Source organism: Mustela putorius, unplaced genomic scaffold (genome assembly GCF_011764305.1).
Source record: "Mustela putorius furo isolate JIRA1106 unplaced genomic scaffold, ASM1176430v1.1 tig00000129_pilon_pilon_pilon, whole genome shotgun sequence".
In the NCBI taxonomy this organism is placed as follows: Eukaryota; Metazoa; Chordata; class Mammalia; order Carnivora; family Mustelidae; genus Mustela; species Mustela putorius.
The window spans coordinates 25,264,817-25,281,815 of NW_025421290.1; the positions used below are offsets into that span (position 1 = coordinate 25,264,817).

At 44.5% G+C, this 16,999-nt stretch overlaps 1 protein-coding gene and 1 non-coding gene across 6 annotated transcripts in view; both read right to left on the minus strand.

The window, feature by feature from the left end:
* Nucleotides 1-4,314: 4,314 nt before the first annotated feature.
* TDP1 (tyrosyl-DNA phosphodiesterase 1) overlaps nucleotides 4,315-16,999 on the minus strand; it is a 90,298-nt gene continuing 77,613 nt past the window's right edge. For all 5 annotated transcript variants that reach the window (XR_006604192.1, XM_045071350.1, XM_004739070.3 and 2 more), the window contains one exon: nucleotides 4,315-5,581. Coding sequence is in view for 4 of the 5 variants with exons in the window: in XM_045071350.1 (XP_044927285.1) it covers nucleotides 5,508-5,581 (74 nt within the window). In the remaining variant the exon portion in view is untranslated. The remainder of the gene's footprint in view (nucleotides 5,582-16,999) is intronic.
* LOC123390589 lies at nucleotides 11,442-11,545 on the minus strand. Its single transcript, XR_006605136.1, has one exon. It is a non-coding gene; the product is annotated as a small nucleolar RNA U13 (small nucleolar RNA).

Here is a 16,999-nt window from a genome sequence, read left to right on the forward strand (position 1 = left end):
GCCTGAGGAATGTGACACATATTACCGAGGGGAGCCGGTGGAGAGGGGGTGCAAGGTGCCAGTTTTCGCTTTTTCAGCCAGGTTTCTGCTCCCTCATCACTTACCAAAGGACCTACGAGCAAAGAGCTACCAAGAGCATGCAGAGTGGCATCATCTGTGTCTTTGGGGCCGGAAGGGAACATGTGCTACTTGTGACCTTGACTCTTATTTTACCCTCCCTAAATGGGGTGTCACCTTCCCCAGTGTGATGTGTATAGTTACCGGTGATTGACTATGCCTGTAGTAAATTCCCTATGGATTCAATTTCTCCCTCATCTTTCCCTTCTGAGCTTCCCTGTGTATTAAAGACTGGTCCAGATGCCTTCCAGTTTTTATTTTATTTTATTATTTTTTAAAGATTTTGTTTATTTATTTGTCAGAGAGGGAAAGAGAGAGAGCACACAAGAAGGCAGAGAGGCAGGCAGAGGTGGAGAGAGAAGCAGGCTCCCTGGTGAGCAAGGAGCCCGATGCACGACTCGATCCCAGGACTCTGGAATCATGACCTGAGCCGAAGGCAGAGGCTTAACCCACTGAGCCACCCAGGCGTCCCAACCTTCCAGTTTTTAATCACAGTGGAGCCCTGGCTACAAAGGGACCAGGGACCAGGGACCAGGGCCTTAGACTGATGAGTGTTGGTTAAAGTTTCAGTGGGCCTTCTGGTAGGCCTGAGAGAACACCGCATACTCGAGATGGACTTGCTTAGAACTCCGTGAAGTATGGAAAGTGCACTTGACCTAACCTGTGTTGCTTTGGCCCCACGTCTGCTCGCTAACCGCGCCCCCCTTCCCCGTTCAGGAGGCCCCCTCCTTTCATTTCCTGGGCAGCTTTTGCCCTCCTCCTCCCCGGCATTTTGACACTTGGCATAATCCCTTCTGCTCTCTGCTTTAGGTCTAGTCTGTGGAAACATCAGGTTTTAGTCAGAGAATTTCATAGAACGTACTTAATGTGGCAATGCCTTCAGCTGTTGATTTTCTCACTTGAAAGGAACCAGTTCCACGGTGAGGTTCAGTGACTCAGGGCTGCATACTAATGCAGCATTTAGTGGTTGATTTTATGGACCCATAGCTGGTTCAGTCACGCCAACTAGGATTTGCTGTTGCAGTGGATGAAGGTATACCTGATTTTGTGCTACATCCTGTACGTGAGGCCTGCTTCTGGGCTGGAGCTTGGGAACATGAGCCACACTTGCTGCCTGGTTCCTCATAGCAGCACTGCCTGGGCTCAAATCCCAGCTCTGGCCTTGCCAGCTGTTGGACTTTGGACAAATAATCTTAGTTTCCCCATCTATAAAATGGCTATGGTAATAGCATTGGGTTATTATAGTGAAGATTTGGTTTGTTAATACACAGAAAACACAAGCAGTACCTGGCACACTCCAAGTGCTCCGTACTCGCTGGTCAGTGTTCTTACTCGGGGCCCAGTGGAGTCTGGGCTCAGAGATGGTCATCTGTCCCCATGTGGGGTTCTGGCTTTGGGCACTGCTGGCATCTCCCAGGAGCCAGCTGTATATTACCCCTGAAGACCTATGAGAGCAACTTAAGTCCTGTAATTTACTAGCTGCTAAAAATGCAATAAGAAATTGCAGTTTTGTTTGTAGTACTTTTTGGTCCTGGATATTGCTTACAAAAAGTGGGCTACTAGGGACACCTGGGTGGCTCAGTGGGTTAAAGCCTCTGCTTTCGGCTCAGGTCATGATCTCAGGGTCCTGGGATAGAGCCCCGCATCGGACTCTCTGTTGGGCAGTGAGCCTGCTTCCTCCTCTCTCTCTGCCTGCCTGTGATCTATGTCTGTCAAATAAATAAATAAAATCTTAAAAAAAAAAATCATGTGTTGGAAGTCACATACTAGTAACTTCTATTAAGGAGAACTATTTAACTTCTACACAAGAGCCCAGGAAAACAAAGCTGGGCTCCACTGTTACCGTGGAACCTTATGGATGTTATTTAACAGCAGGCTCATGTGAGGATTACATGTGAATCACTCAAGCACAGGAGTTGAGACACAGAAGAGCTCAGGAAACACGGGCTATTACATTATGCGGAAAAATACAGCCTCCTGAATCAGCCAATTTTAAGGACGATTTGTATCAACTATAGTTAAAACCAGGCAGCCATTCTCAGGATTGTGATAATAAATAATTTAGAGGTACCTAGGGGGCGCAGCCGGTTAAGTGCTTGCCTCTTGGTCTCAGCTCAGGTTGATCTGTGGCTCCTGAGATCAAGCCCCGCGCCAGTCTCTGAGCTCAGGGTAGAGTCTGCTTGTTTCTCTCCCTCCTCTTTCTCTCTAAAATAAATGAATCTTTAAAAATAAATAAAATCCCTCTTTCCCTCCTTCACCCCACAAAAGCAGCTGGTGGAAGACCCATTCCCCTCTTCATAAGACAGTATGTGGTTAGTGGAGGGGACACGGAATCCTCCTGCCAAAATGGCAAGTGACTTAGGTCGCTATGTGTAGGGACAGAATTTTCTGCCTCAAAATTTTTTAGGACTCTTGAATGATCATTCAGAATATTCTGTTGAAATTCATCATCTAGCATGAAGATCTTGTTTAGACTTCTGGCTACATGTCCATCTCTGTAAGAGGACGTTAGGGAAGCTTTCAAAAGAGGACGAGAGAACTCCACAGAAAGACAGTGGTTCCTTTTGTCCATAGGCTGAGACCCTCCTTCATCAGCCAATAAGTCTCCTCTTAGAACTTCATGCAGGGGCAGAAGCTGAATTTTTATGTGAATGTTTGCTCTCAGCAGGTATGCAGTCACTGGCTGGTGTTTCCAGATCTGAAGCAGTGGGAGGTGGGGAGGGGGAGGATAAAGGTGGCAGGCAGCTACCTGCAGAACAAGGGTGAGATGAGTGTTCCTCGGATCAGGGAGAAATAATTGTTGAACCCCAACCTGAAAATAATGGAATTCCTTCAGACATTAACAGACACATTTGATGATGCTTTTTTGTAGCACTTTGGGTAATTCGGTCAGTCCCATTTTTAAAAAGGACCAGATGGGGCAGAACTGCTTGCTTTTTGGGTTCCCATGTTGATTATTCCTGGGCCTTGTTTTCCATGTGTGTGATCACCTATACCCAGAAAGCTCACATTATGACCCACTTATCTATGCTGGCCTGTCTTCCCTTAGCCCATCCTGACCAGGGTGAAGGGCATAGAAGGCTACTGTTAACAGTTGGGCCTGGACAACCACTGAATGCATAACCCTTGACCATGGGCTTCCCCTAATGTTATCTTGATGTACCTAGCCACCCATTCTGGAATTTCTCTGTTTTCAGAGGGGCCCCTTTGGGTCCCCACCAAGAGTAGAGGAATGTTACTTGAAATACAGCCCATGGACAAGGGCTGGTCTGTGAGGAGTACAGAAGATAAGCATTTAGAAACTTCCACTGTAATCTGACAGTCCTGTAACATCCAAGCACCTGATTCTGTACAAGTGTTTGTCCACAACACACTGGGGGGTAAAATCCGTCCCTCTCCTCACATACCATGCTGCCTGGGAGTTGGGCTACCTGGCAGAAAACAGGCCTTGGACCCTGCCAGACCTGAGTTCAAATACTGGGATAGCACTTTCTAGAAGTAGGACCCTGCGCAAGCGCTACACATTTCTGAGTCCCAGTCTCATTAGGAAAAGGAGGCTAATCCTAATGGCTCACCTGTGGCGACAGCAGGAGCAATCACCAGACGGCTCTCACGATGTGCGGGCTCGGAGTATCCTCACACATTCACTCACCACTCTCCATCATCCTCTGTGAGGACTGTTACCACCACCACTCCCATTTTACAGTTGAGGGGACCAAGGCACAGAGAAGTTAAATAACCTGGTTTAGGTCACACAGCCGTAAGTGGCAGAGGAGGCAAACTCCGAGCTCCGACCCACTCTGCAGTGACCTGGATCAGATGAGCAATGGACCTGTGTGACCGACTTAACCAGTGACCGCTATCAAGCTGCCACTGTCCTCTCGAGTAGCTGAACCCATCCCACAGGGCCCAGGCAGCCTGCTCACTGTCCTGGTGACACAGCTGACTCAGACGCCTCTGTGGTGCTGCCCCACCCCCACCCAGGAGGGGACCACCATGGTAGTGAGAATCTCTAGGCCCCTGCAAGGCCTATGGACAAACAGACTGCAGGGCACCGCTCTGGGCCAGCCCTGGGGGCCTTCCCATGCCTTCCCGGCTCATGTGGTGAGGGTCTGCACATTCTGGGAAGTAAAAGGCGGGGTCCTGAAAGGTTCAAGCCTTAGTATAACCAGTTCACTACACAGGTAAGAGGAGTAATTCAGTGGCTTTTCAACTTTTTTTTTTTTTTTTTAAGCAGCGTGAGCACACATACAGAATCCCAGATAGTATCTTTTACAGAATCCCAAAATATAAAATAGGTAAAGCGAAGTGACAGCAGAGTAGAGGGACCGCAGCTGGCTTCCCAGACTTCTCTATGGCAGCACCACTGCTCCGCCCTGCCAGGTCCTAAGGTGAAAATCGTAGGCCTGGGAAACAGTCTGAAAAGGTATCTTCAGAAATCTTTCAAAATTAATATTCAACAACTCTTGAAAGTTGTAAGATAAAGAGGCTGGAGACAAACTGGATATCAACCTCACGTGGAAAAGAAGGTCTACATCATCCTAGGAGAACGCGATTCCTAAATACAAAGGAAAGATGTACTTAAAGTGGAAACATTGACAGCTTGGACCCAAACCAGCTGTGATGTGGAGGACATCCTGAGCCTTTCTGGGCTTCTATTTCCTTGCTTGTAAACTGAAGGCACCAATTTAGGTTACCTTTCAGGGTTTCTTGCAAGTAACATACTTGTGCTTTTATATGGTTCTGTGAGCTGTCTCTTCTGGAAACTTGGGGGATGAAAGACACCCATCCGCTCTGGGGACCGGCAAGGAAATGGCAGGACCCATCTGTAAGCAGAGAGGCAGCTAGCACGGTGCTGGGATGCAAAGCCTCGTGAAGCTGCAGGACGATGGGAGGTAGTAGGACTCAAGTGTGTCAGAAGAGTAGCCACACTGACCTCAGTGACAGGCTAGGAACATGGGCAGCCTCATGGCCAGCAGTTCCGAGACAACACTCAGAAAGCGGAGGGCCGGGTGATAAGCAAACGGTCACATCCTTCCCCTGCTTGGCTAAAGAGCAGGACGGACGGAGTACAACACACATAGTCAGTCTTCACTTCGGAAGAGCGAACACCACCGTGAAATTCCATGTATCCCTTTGAGGATGACTTGTGTCTATATTCAAAATTGTCGAGTTTGATAGCTTTCATTCCGAAGCTTAAAGAAGTGAATTAAGGACACTATTAATGACTATCAAAAGTGTAACCAGCATCCGTGCTCACAAGAGTGAGCTATGCAGAGTTTTGTTAAGGGTGTAGATAAAACTCGAAGGATAAACATCCAGCACAAATAAGAAGATTCATTATTTGGGGCTTGATTCTTGCACCTAAATTTCATAGTGCTTTAAGATTCTCAGGAGGGAACCCACATATTCCCATGTGTATCTGGTGCTTTGGTATAAGGAATGTTCCAAATCCATGGCCGATCTGGGGAAAAAACCAAAATACATTATAGTTGTATAATACTTATTTGAACAGGCAGGACTACAAAAAATTCACTTACCCACTAGGATAAAACCACCACGTGTCAGAGTCTGCATGTCGTTAAGAACCCCTCCCCTCTTTGTAAGGATTTATGAGTGAGTGCGTGTGAGCACATGTGGGGGTGGGGAAGGGAAGCGAATGAATCTCAAGCTGACTCTGTGCTGATCCCAGAGCCCAAAGTGGGGCTCAATCTCCCAACCCCAAGATCACAACCAAAACAAAGATTCGGACCCTTAACCAACTGTGCCACCCAGGCACCCCCTTCAGAACCTTCCCTGAAGCAACCCCAGACAACAGCCCATTTCAGACAGTGGCTGTTGGCAAGGGTTTGTGCTAAGACATGGGCAAGTGAACAGTGGAAGCCGGCCAGCAGAAATCAGGGTGCACATCCTGGCTTGCCACTTACACTGACCAGTCACTTTGCCTGTCAGCCTCAGTTTCCTTCTGTGTACCTGACTGCGGCGCTGTCAGGACGGGCAAGTGAGATAAACACATGTAGTGTCCGAGAGCATCTGGCAGCTACTATGTTTTACAACTCTGGAGAAACCAACAGTAACAGATGGCATTCTGCTCTCAGCTGGTCACGGTCACATATAATCAGGAGGTCCGGGTTCACCTCCATGAAATGGTTTTGTTCTGTTCCTTAGGGCTAATAATTGATGAGGCATGAAGGTCTCTGTACAATGACTGTAGACCGATGGTGAAGCAAGCAACTCGCCTTAGTAAGACACAACGGAGAGAACACTGAAGACCTAGGTTCAGGTCCTGCCCTTGTCTTTCTCTGCAAAATCGGGAAAACACTGGGATCTTGGCCTCAGGTTCCTCAGCTGTGACATGGGAATTAGCTACGTAAGTAACCTCTCAGGAGGGCTGTGAAACATAAGCGAGAACACCTGTGGAAGTTCCCGGCATATGGGCATATCGTAGGTGCTCATAAACATGAACTTCCCCCCAGCCCCTTTTAACTGGGGTTTCAGAAATTGACAAACTCTGATCACTTTTACCATCATTACTGCTGGAATCAAACCAATTCAAAAGAACAACAAACAGTATGGGTAGGGTGTAAATGCACTCCCAGGGTTAGGAATGGAGCTCCACGTAACTGTCCTGATAAGGAGGGGAGCTCCAACAGCTCTGAAGGAGTGAGTGCCCGGAGGGAGATGGCCGCGCAGCAGGGGTGTGAGAGGTACCATCGGCCTGCCCAGCACTACTAAGCCGCTCGCGGGGAAGCTTCCTCCTCTTCCCGAACAGAGGCAGATGGCAGCTCAGAGGACGACCTGGCAAACAGCAGGAGGCTCTCCTCACCATCCCTGATGTGGAATAACAGCCACGCAAGCATGCAGACAGCAGCACACAGCAGCACGCAGCAGCACGCAGCAGCACGCGCAGGGAAAGAAGGCCAAAGATGGCAACAAGTTAGCAGAAGCCCGTTTTCTTGTCTTTGGCCTTGAGATGGTGTGAAAGCCTGAAGCTAGCTTGTTAAACAAGCCCGTGGGAGAGCCATAATCCTGTGCCTGTGCAACACGCTTGCTTCATAAAAGGCTGAAGGTTCGGCAGCACTGGAGACTCCCTACAGCTCCCCACTGGCCTGAACCGAGCACTGGCTCTCCTGCCCCGGGAACACGGTCTTCTGTGGCCGGACTTCTCCCATCTTTTCCTGCAAACTGCCCCACTGCGTAACATCTGCTCCACTTCATCCCCAAAGTAAAGGACACCCGATCCTTGCTAGGTGAGGAGCTGTTAGATTCTTCGAGGCAGGGTTCGTGATGCAAACACCCGCCGGCCAGCCAGCAACGCAGAGACCACCACCGATTTCTTCCTCTCCCTCACAATCAGCTAACGATGACCAAGCAGCACTGGCGAGTCCCCAGACACACCGCTGGCTAAGTGAGCAAATGCCTGTACCCACGGCTGACCATGTGTCATGCCGGATGCAAGGCTCACCACTACCCTGGGGCAGAGACACAGAAGGGCTAACAGGAAGGTAGGAGGTGGCTGTGACTCTGTTGTCTTGCTACCATTACTGGAAGTCAGCATTAACAGTTTCTGGCTTAGATGAAAGCCTGTTCTAAGCAATTCTCCTAAATTATCCCATGAAAGAAAACCTTGCCTCAGGAAACAGTCCTGCCTGTATCTGAGATCTCTGTCAGTGCTGGTTAGATGCCAGGTGCTCTGCTAGCCAAAGCTGAGGTCCTCTTAGTTTGCGGTCCAAGAGGGAAGACAGACGAGCAGGCAGGCCATGGGGGCGGAATTCTGAACTTCACCACGTCAGCGTGGTGGTTCCCGCACATGGCTGACGTGCGAATTGCTGGAGCGTTTCCTCAGAGCTCACCTCAACAGAGCTTGTTTCAGTCGGTCTGGGCTGGGGCCTGGCATTACACATTCTCACCAAGTTCTAACGGCGATTTTAACACAGAGTCCGAGATCAGAAACTAAATGGGATGAGCTGCTTTCTGTTGTGATACAATGTGACGTGAGGATGCGACGTGAGGCGCATGGCAGCAGGGGAGATGATGGCCAGTGGAAGGGGACCAACAATGGGGAGGTGACAGGCAGTGCCGTCTAGCGGAGAAACAGTGAGGCCAACATTAAGGCCATGGCAGGAAGGCTGGGGATGAGGGGACAGCCGAGGGGTTTTACTCTGTGTCTATGCCATCTGTCCTCGTGGTTGGTCAGTTGAGGACTGCATGCACCTGACATCTCTAACTCTGGAACCCAGCCCTCTGTGGGGAGGTGGCACAGTGTGACGGTAAAGGGGGCATGGACATGGTGGACAGGCTGCCCATGGGGACCTGGCCAAATTGACCTGAGTGCTTAGGTTCCTTGTCTATAAAGTAGGGGTTATATTAGTACTGGTGTCATGGGGGCAGTTAGGATCCCATAAATTCAAGTCATGTGCTCAAAGCAGCTCCTAGCATGTAATAAGTACTTAATGAGTGCTAGCTGCTATAATGTAATGACCACCACCCTCAGCTCACAGTGGTGAGTGCTGTCACTACCCTATATGCTGTGTAGGTCTCCCAGGTTTCTTTTACCAGTCAGACAAACCCAAGTACAATACCCCATTCTACCTAGCCTCTAATCCTCTAAGAAATGGCCCCGTGTTAAAGAGTTAGAACTTGGACCCCCATGTCCAAACACCCATACCCACATTTCCCACTGTCTTCAAGGAAACTTGATATCTTACCTACCTATAGAAGTTGCTGCCTATCACCTGAGCAATTGCCTTTAATTCTTTCTTTGTATCAGACACAAAGTGTGTGTATATGGCGCGTGTGTGTGATCCCAAATTGATGAACTAAGAAGATATCTGATGCCACTTTACTTCAGCTTACTCTGAAATCAACAAATGTACAAAAGACTTGCCAGCTTGCACTACAAAGGAAAGCTTCAAAATATTTTACACTGGGGGTGCCTGCGTGGCTCAGTGGGTTAAAGCCTCTGCCTTTGGCTCAGGTCATGATCCCAGGGTCCTGGAATTGAGCCCCACATCGAGCTCTCTGCTCTGCAGGGAACCTGCTTCCTCCTCTCTCTGACTGCCTCTCTGCTTACTTGTAATCTCTGTCTGTCAAATAAATAAATAAAATCTTTAAAAAAAATTTTTTTTACACTGGGTTACCAACCTAGCAGAGATGCAATCTTTGGTAACTGGGATACCAGTGTTATCTGAAGCCCATTAATACTCTCTTCTGTGAAGATCTCCCGTATTAATCTGTGACTAAAAAAAGCACAAGAGAACAATCTACCCAGTGGGAGGAAGAATAATTCAAATTGCTAAAAACCAAGTACTGATTTCAATATCATCTGATAAAATTACTTTACTTTGATAGTTCTAGATTTCCTAAAGATTTCTGTTGACAAAGTAATTTTAAAAGCTAAGCTGGAAGTTTGGTGTCAGCCTTCTGTTTGCACTATGAAACAAAAATAGATTTTATTAAAGGAGATGATCAAAATCATGTCTAAAAACCTCTTCCGGTTCTCACACACACAAAAAATCCAGATTTCTAAAGATCATTCAAAAACTGGTCCTTGAAAATTAAGCATATCAACAATGATTTAAGTGACTGACTTCTTTTGCATTTTCTTTGGATTAGAAAGTTGAATCAGCTATTGTCCTTACAAAAATACTTTATGAATCTGGTCTCTGCTATTTAGCAATAATTCTGACAGGTCTAGACTGAAGTTTATTCTGATATTATCTAAATTCAAGGAATTATTTCAAATGAACCCAGCAGCAGATGGAATGGTTAAATTATCTGGGAGCCCATGGTTTAAAGAACTTTAAAGAATTATATACACTACATATATGCTAAATCTAGAGCACGTGTATCTCGTATGCCAGCCAGGTTTCAATGACCTCACCTACTGAGCAATTACATATACAGCTAATTAGCTTAGTTCTAGACATTATAACTTAAATTCTAAAATATACTAAATCTGCAAAAGATACACATAATGTGGCAGATACCATCTTAACCAACTGATCAATACTGATTTCATCAGTGATCAGGGAGATTTTTTTATCATGTGACTCCTCATTCGATGCACTAACAACAACAATATCTCTTCTGTGGTGTTCTTGGCAAAAGTGCTTAATCTGGATCTATTTATGAGAAAACAATGGGAAAACCAAATACACAATGTCCCTCACTGTCTATTAAACTAACTGGCCTGTGCTCAGCAAAGTGTCAGCATCATAAAACACACAAAATTTCTTGTGGCACTTTTCCAAATTAATGGAGACTAAAGAGACTGCTAAACAAATATGACATGTAACCTGAAACTTCCCTTTTGTTATAAAGTTCATTATTGGGACAACAGATAAAATCGGAGTAAGTTCTGTAGATGATAGTATTCAATGTTAATTCCTGATTTTGGTAACTATACTGTGGCTATGTAAGAGAACGTTTTTAAGAAATATATTTTGAAGTATTTAGAGATTGCACAGATCTTGTTTACAACTTCCAAATGGATCAGAAAAAAGTTAACATAAGAAAGGAAGATTATGTAAGTGAAGGGGAACCTGGGTGAAGAGAATATGGGAGTTCTTTATACTGTTCCTAGAACGTTTTTCTAAATTTGACATTATGTCAAAAAATTCAAAGAAAAGAATACTATAGTTGACCCAAACAACATGGGTTTAACTGCAAAGGTCCACTTCCATGTGGGTTTTTTCCCCAATAAAATACATACAATACTTAAGTGTATTTTCTCTGCCTTAAAACTTTCTTAATAATGTTTTCTCTAGCTTACTTTATTTATTACAGGAATAAAGTATATAATACATATCACATACAAAATATGTGTTAACTATTTAGGTTATCAGTGAGGCTTCCGGTCAACAGTAGGCTGTTAGTAGTTAAGTTTTGGGGAAGTGAAAAGTTACATGCAGATCTTCAGTTGCACTGGTGGTCAGTGCCCCGAGCCCCGGCATTGTGCAAGGGCCAACTGTTCACATATACCACGTGAACAACCCAGATCACTTAACATAACTATGGTCTCTGAAGCTCTGTACTTCAATTATTCTTAAATTTGACATATATAAGTTACTCTTTAAGTCCAAATAAGATAAGCTTTACATAGCCTTACCTTGTTTTACCTGCTTTATAGTGTATCAGAGAATACAAAGAATATAAACCAAAAAGGGAGTACGAAGCAGATGTCTCTGGCATGTAACAGCTCCAGAGAGATCACATACTGGTCTATTTCATTCTTTTCAGGCTCAGCGTCACACAAGTGGGACATATGGAAAGAAGATTTAAAATGTGGTGATGCTGCTTTATAAAAGATTTTTTTTCCCTCACATCAGATGGGTAATGTGCCGAGGTCATAACAAGGTTTGAGGGAGGCGCATGTCACACATTGGTGAGAACATCCAATCATCACACTTATGAACTACAAAAGGATCTGAAAGATTTCCTTTAAAACTACAACTCCTATTAGTCAAATGAGTTTGGTTAGGAATAACTTCTCAGGGGAAGAGTAATTTAGACTCCCTCAGGCCAGGGGTTTGTGTCTGTCTTGTTCAAGGACATATTCCAAGGACCTAGACAGTGTCTGCACACAGCAGAAATACACCTGTGGAGAGAGATGAGCAGCAAGTCCTGCATAAAGCAAGGTGTACCTGCAGCTGTGTGTGTTTTACTTCATTATTTGATCAATTTCTTGGTTTCAGGATGTCTGCCGGTGTCTTGTAATAAACTATAATTGGTTCAGAGCAGTATATTCCTTTGCTAAGCTTTCTGTACAGTTCCTCAGATTTTAAAAAACAATGAGCAGGATCTTGTACATGTTACAGTGGTTTGAAAATCATTTTCTTTTTTCTTTTTTTAAGATTTATTTATTTATTTGTCAGAGAGGAGTGAGCGAGAGCGAGCACAGGCAGACAGAGTGGAAGGCAGAGTCAGAGGGAGAAGCAGGCTCCCTGCGGAGCAAGGAGCCCGATGTGGGACTCGATCCCAGGACGCTGGGATCATGACCTGAGCCAAAGGCAGCTGCTTAACCAACTGAGCCACCCAGGCGTCTCTGAAAATCATTTTCAAACAAAGTGCTTTTGAAATGTTCTTAACTATTCACTTTCCCAAGTCTTAGTAAGATACCTTTCTTCTAGTCCGTAGGCGTCCCCGGAATGCTAGTTACATGTGAACTGGTGATATCCGAGTGACTGGCACCATTCTGCATGCTACTAAAGCATGCAGGTAAAACTGTACTAATGAAAAATATAATGCTCCAGTCTCCTTTGTATGTATGTTTCAAAGAAGTGTATACACCCAGACAACGCCGCTGAACAATGGAAAACATTCTGCTTGCTGGCTAAATAAAAGATTCATCATTGCACAATCTAAGATACTACCCCGCTGTAAACTTTTAAATTCTCAGGAATGCTTTTTCTATCAGAACTGAAGGAACCTCAGGATATTTATTTTTAAGGCTCCTCGGTCTCTTTCATTCTTGCTTGCGAAGACCTTTGGAGATTACGGTTAAGTGGAGGAGGTGGAATTCCAGCCAAGGTTCTGGGCTGGGGGTGGAAAGTGTATAGCCCAAGGCCAGGCCACAGGAAGTCAAACTCAGTCAGTCCATGGTGCATCTGTCCCCACCTCCACTAAGCTTACTCAGAACTCAGGTTTGAGGATGGGGAAAAAAAAAGAACATGAACAGACAGAGGAGAAAACACAAAGCTACAGCACAAAGCTGGAAGGGGGAAGGAGAGGTTTTCGCCGTGAGGTCCTGTGACACTAGGTGGGTTCAGGAACTGTCCTACATGGGCCTTAGGCTCTTTTCATTATCAGCTCAGCAAGGGGAAGGGGAGAAAATGAACACCGGTTATTACATGCCAGGAACTGAACTGGATATTCTAAATAACAGAAACAACAGCTAACATTTACTGACTGCTAACTCTGCACTAGAAGACTGTGTTAGGTGCTTTACAGATAGCATCCTGGTTACTCGTTTCAACAAACTCTACGAAGTAGGCAATCTTATTTTCCCATTTTACAAATAGAGAAACGAAGGCCTAAAGAAAGAAAATAAGTGCCCAAGGTCACTTAATAAGTTGAAAGGTTGGCACACAAATACAGCCTAATTCTAAAGCCCTCTTTTTCATTTGTATGTGCAGGGAGGGTTGTGGGGGGCACCATTTCTCTCAAATTCTGATAAAACCGATATAATCTTGCCAGTGAAAAATGAAGATGCATAAATATACAAATTTAGAGGACTCAAATATACATAGCTTAGAAAGAAGGAAAAAAGAACACTTCTTAAACTTGTTATCAATACAACTGCTTATAGCTCTAGAAAGTCCCTTGCCATAGGCAGTGGCACACCAGGCAGCATGAGACTATATGGATACATCCAATCAAGTCAATACCATCAAAGAAACCGGTCCACTGGAAGGGGAAGGTCTGGTTTACCACCAAAACCAGGAAGGGCAAGTAAGGGTGGGGGAGTAGCTGGAGTCCATCTAGCATCGCCCAGGGAAGAAAGGGACTCAGGGCCACAGCTGGCTGGCTCTATTAGGGAACCAGAGATTCGGGAATATTAATGCAATGATGTCATTAAAACTTTCCAAACAAAAACCACATTTTCCCTGTTCAAATTCAGAATTTACTCAAACACCATTGACTATAATCCAGCTATCTGTGAAGGCATCTGCCTTCCCCTGGAAAATATGCTGATTATAATATACCTTTGGCCATTTTAAATTAATAAGCAGGTCTTGATTTGACAACTGCTGCTGTGTGAGTCTGGTAAGTACAAACTTGCTTTAAAGACAGACATTCTAGGGCTAAGACAAGTGCAGCTGTGGGGCTGGGACAGACCTGAGATGGAGCCAGTCCCACTCATGCCAGCCAGTTTTCTTCCAAGAACACCAGGAACCTGAACTAATGTTCTAATGATTTTCTATTATGAAAAATACTTGTTCACTGCCTCTAAGAAAGTCATAGTTGAGGGCAGCCTGGGGATCTCCCCTTTAAGAGGATGGGAGGCCCAAACAAACAAAAGCCCAGGGCCAGATGGCTTCCCGGGGGAATTCTACCAAACATTTAAAGAAGAACTAATTCCTATTCTCCTAAAACTGTTCCAAAAAATAGAAATGGAAGGAAAACTTCCAAACTCATTTTATGAGGCCAGCATCACCTCGATCCCAAAACCAGACAAGGATCCCACCAAAAAAGAGAGCTATAGACCAATATCCTTGATGAACACAGATGCGAAAATACTCAACAAAATACTAGCCAATAGGATTCAACACTACATTAAAAAGATTATTCACCACGACCAAGTGGGATTTATTCCAGGGCTGCAAGGTTGGTTCAACATCCGCAAATCAGTCAATGTGATACAACACATCAATAAAAGTAAGAACAAGAACCATATGATACTCTCAATAGATGCTGAAAAAGCATTTGACAAAGTACAGCATCCCTTCCTGATCAAAACTCTTCAAAGTGTAGGGATAGAGGGCACATACCTCAATATCATCAAAGCCATCTATGAAAAACCCACAGCAAATATCATTCTCAATGGAGAAAAACTGAAAGCTTTTCCGCTAAGGTCAGGAACACGGCAGGGATGTCCATTATCACCACTGCTATTCAACATAGTACTAGAGGTCCTAGCCTCAGCAATCAGACAACAAAAGGAAATTAAAGGCATCCAAATCGGCAAAGAAGAAGTCAAATTATCACTCTTCGCAGATGATATGATACTATATGTGGAAAACCCGAAAGACTCCACTCCAAAACTGCTAGAACTTATACAGGAATTCAGTAAAGTGTCAGGATATAAAATCAATGCACAGAAATCAGTTGCATTTCTCTACACCAACAGCAAGACAGAAGAAAGGGAAATTAAGGAGTCCATCCCATTTACAATTGCACCCAAAACCATAAGATACCTAGGAATAAACCTAACCAAAGAGACACAGAATCTATACTCAGAAAACTATAAAGTACTCATGAAAGAGATTGAGGAAGACACAAAGAAATGGAAAAATGTTCCATGCTCCTGGATTGGAGGAATAAATATTGTGAAAATGTCTATGCTACCTAAAGCAATCTACACATTTAATGCAATTCCTATCAAAGTACCAACCATCTTTTTCAAAGAAATGGAACAAATAATTCTAAAATTTATATGGAACCTGAAAAGACCTCGAATAGCTAAAGGGATATTGAAAAAGAAAGCCAACGTTGGTGGCATCACAATCCCGGACTTCAAGCTCTATTACAAAGCTGTCATCATCAAGACAGCATGGTACTGGCACAAAAACAGACCCATAGACCAATGGAACAGAATAGAGAGCTCAGAAATAGACTCTCAACTCTATGGTCAACTAATCTTCGACAAAGCAGGAAAGAATGTCCAATGGAAAAAAGACAGACTCTTCAATAAATGGTGCTGGGAAAATTGGACAGCCACATGCAGAAAAATGAAATTGGACCATTTCCTTACACCACACACGAAAATAGACTCAAAATGGATGAAGGACCTCAATGTGCGAAAGGAATCCATCAAAATCCTTGAGGAGAACACAGGCAGCAACCTCTTTGACCTCAGCCGCAGCAACATCTTCCTAGGAACAACGCAAAAGGCAAGGGAAGCAAGGGCAAAAATGAACTATTGGGATTTCATCAAGATCAAAAGCTTTTGCACATCAAAGGAAACAGTTAACAAAATTAAAAGACAACTGACAGAATGGGAGAAGATATTTGCAAACGACATATCAGATAAAGGACTAGTGTCCAGAATCTATAAAGAACTTAGCAAACTCAACACCCAAAGAACAAATAACCCAATCAAGAAATGGGCAGAGGACATGAACAGACATTTCTGCAAAGAAGACATCCAGATGGCCAACAGACACATGAAAAAGTGCTCCATATCACTCGGCATCAGGGAAATACAAATCAAAACCACAATGAGATATCACCTCACACCAGTCAGAATGGCTAAAATCAACAAGTCAGGAAATGACAGATGCTGGCGAGGATGCGGAGAAAGTGGAACCCTCCTACACTGTTGGTGGGAATGCAAGCTGGTGCAACCTCTCTGGAAAACAGCATGGAGGTTCCTCAAAATGTTGAAAATAGAACTGCCCTATGACCCAGCAATTGCACTATTGGGTATTTACCCTAAAGATACAAACGTAGTGATCCAAAGGGGCACGTGTACTCGAATGTTTATAGCAGCAATGTCCACAATAGCCAAACTATGGAAAGAACCTAGATGTCCATCAACAGATGAATGGATCAAGAAGATGTGGTATATATACACAATGGAATACTATGCAGCCATCAAAAGAAATGAAATCTTGCCATTTGCGACAACATGGATGGAACTAGAGCGTATCATGCTTAGCGAAATAAGTCAGGCGGAGAAAGACAACTATCATATGATCTCCCTGATATGAGGAAGTGGTGTTGCAACATGGGGGCTTAAGTGGGTACGAGAAGAATAAATGAAAGAAGATGGGATTGGGAGGGAGACAAACCATAAGTGACTCTTAATCTCACAAAACAAACTGAGGGTTGCTGGGGGGAGGGGGTTTGGGAGAAGGGGGTGGTATTATGGACATTGGGGAGGGTATGTGCTTTGGTGAGTGCTGTGAAGTGTGTAAACCTGGTGATTCACAGACCTGTACCCCTGGGGATAAAAATATATGTTTATAAAAAATAAAAAATTATATTAAAAAAAAAACAGGATGGGAGGGGTTTGTGAAGTCAAATTGTTTTCATCAAAATATTAAGCCATTATTTGTCATCTTCACTTCTCGTGAATGTATAGAGGCTTTGTGACGTGATACTGCAACAGAGCAGCTGTGAGAATTCAGTGGTCTTTCATTAACCCAGAGAGTAAAGA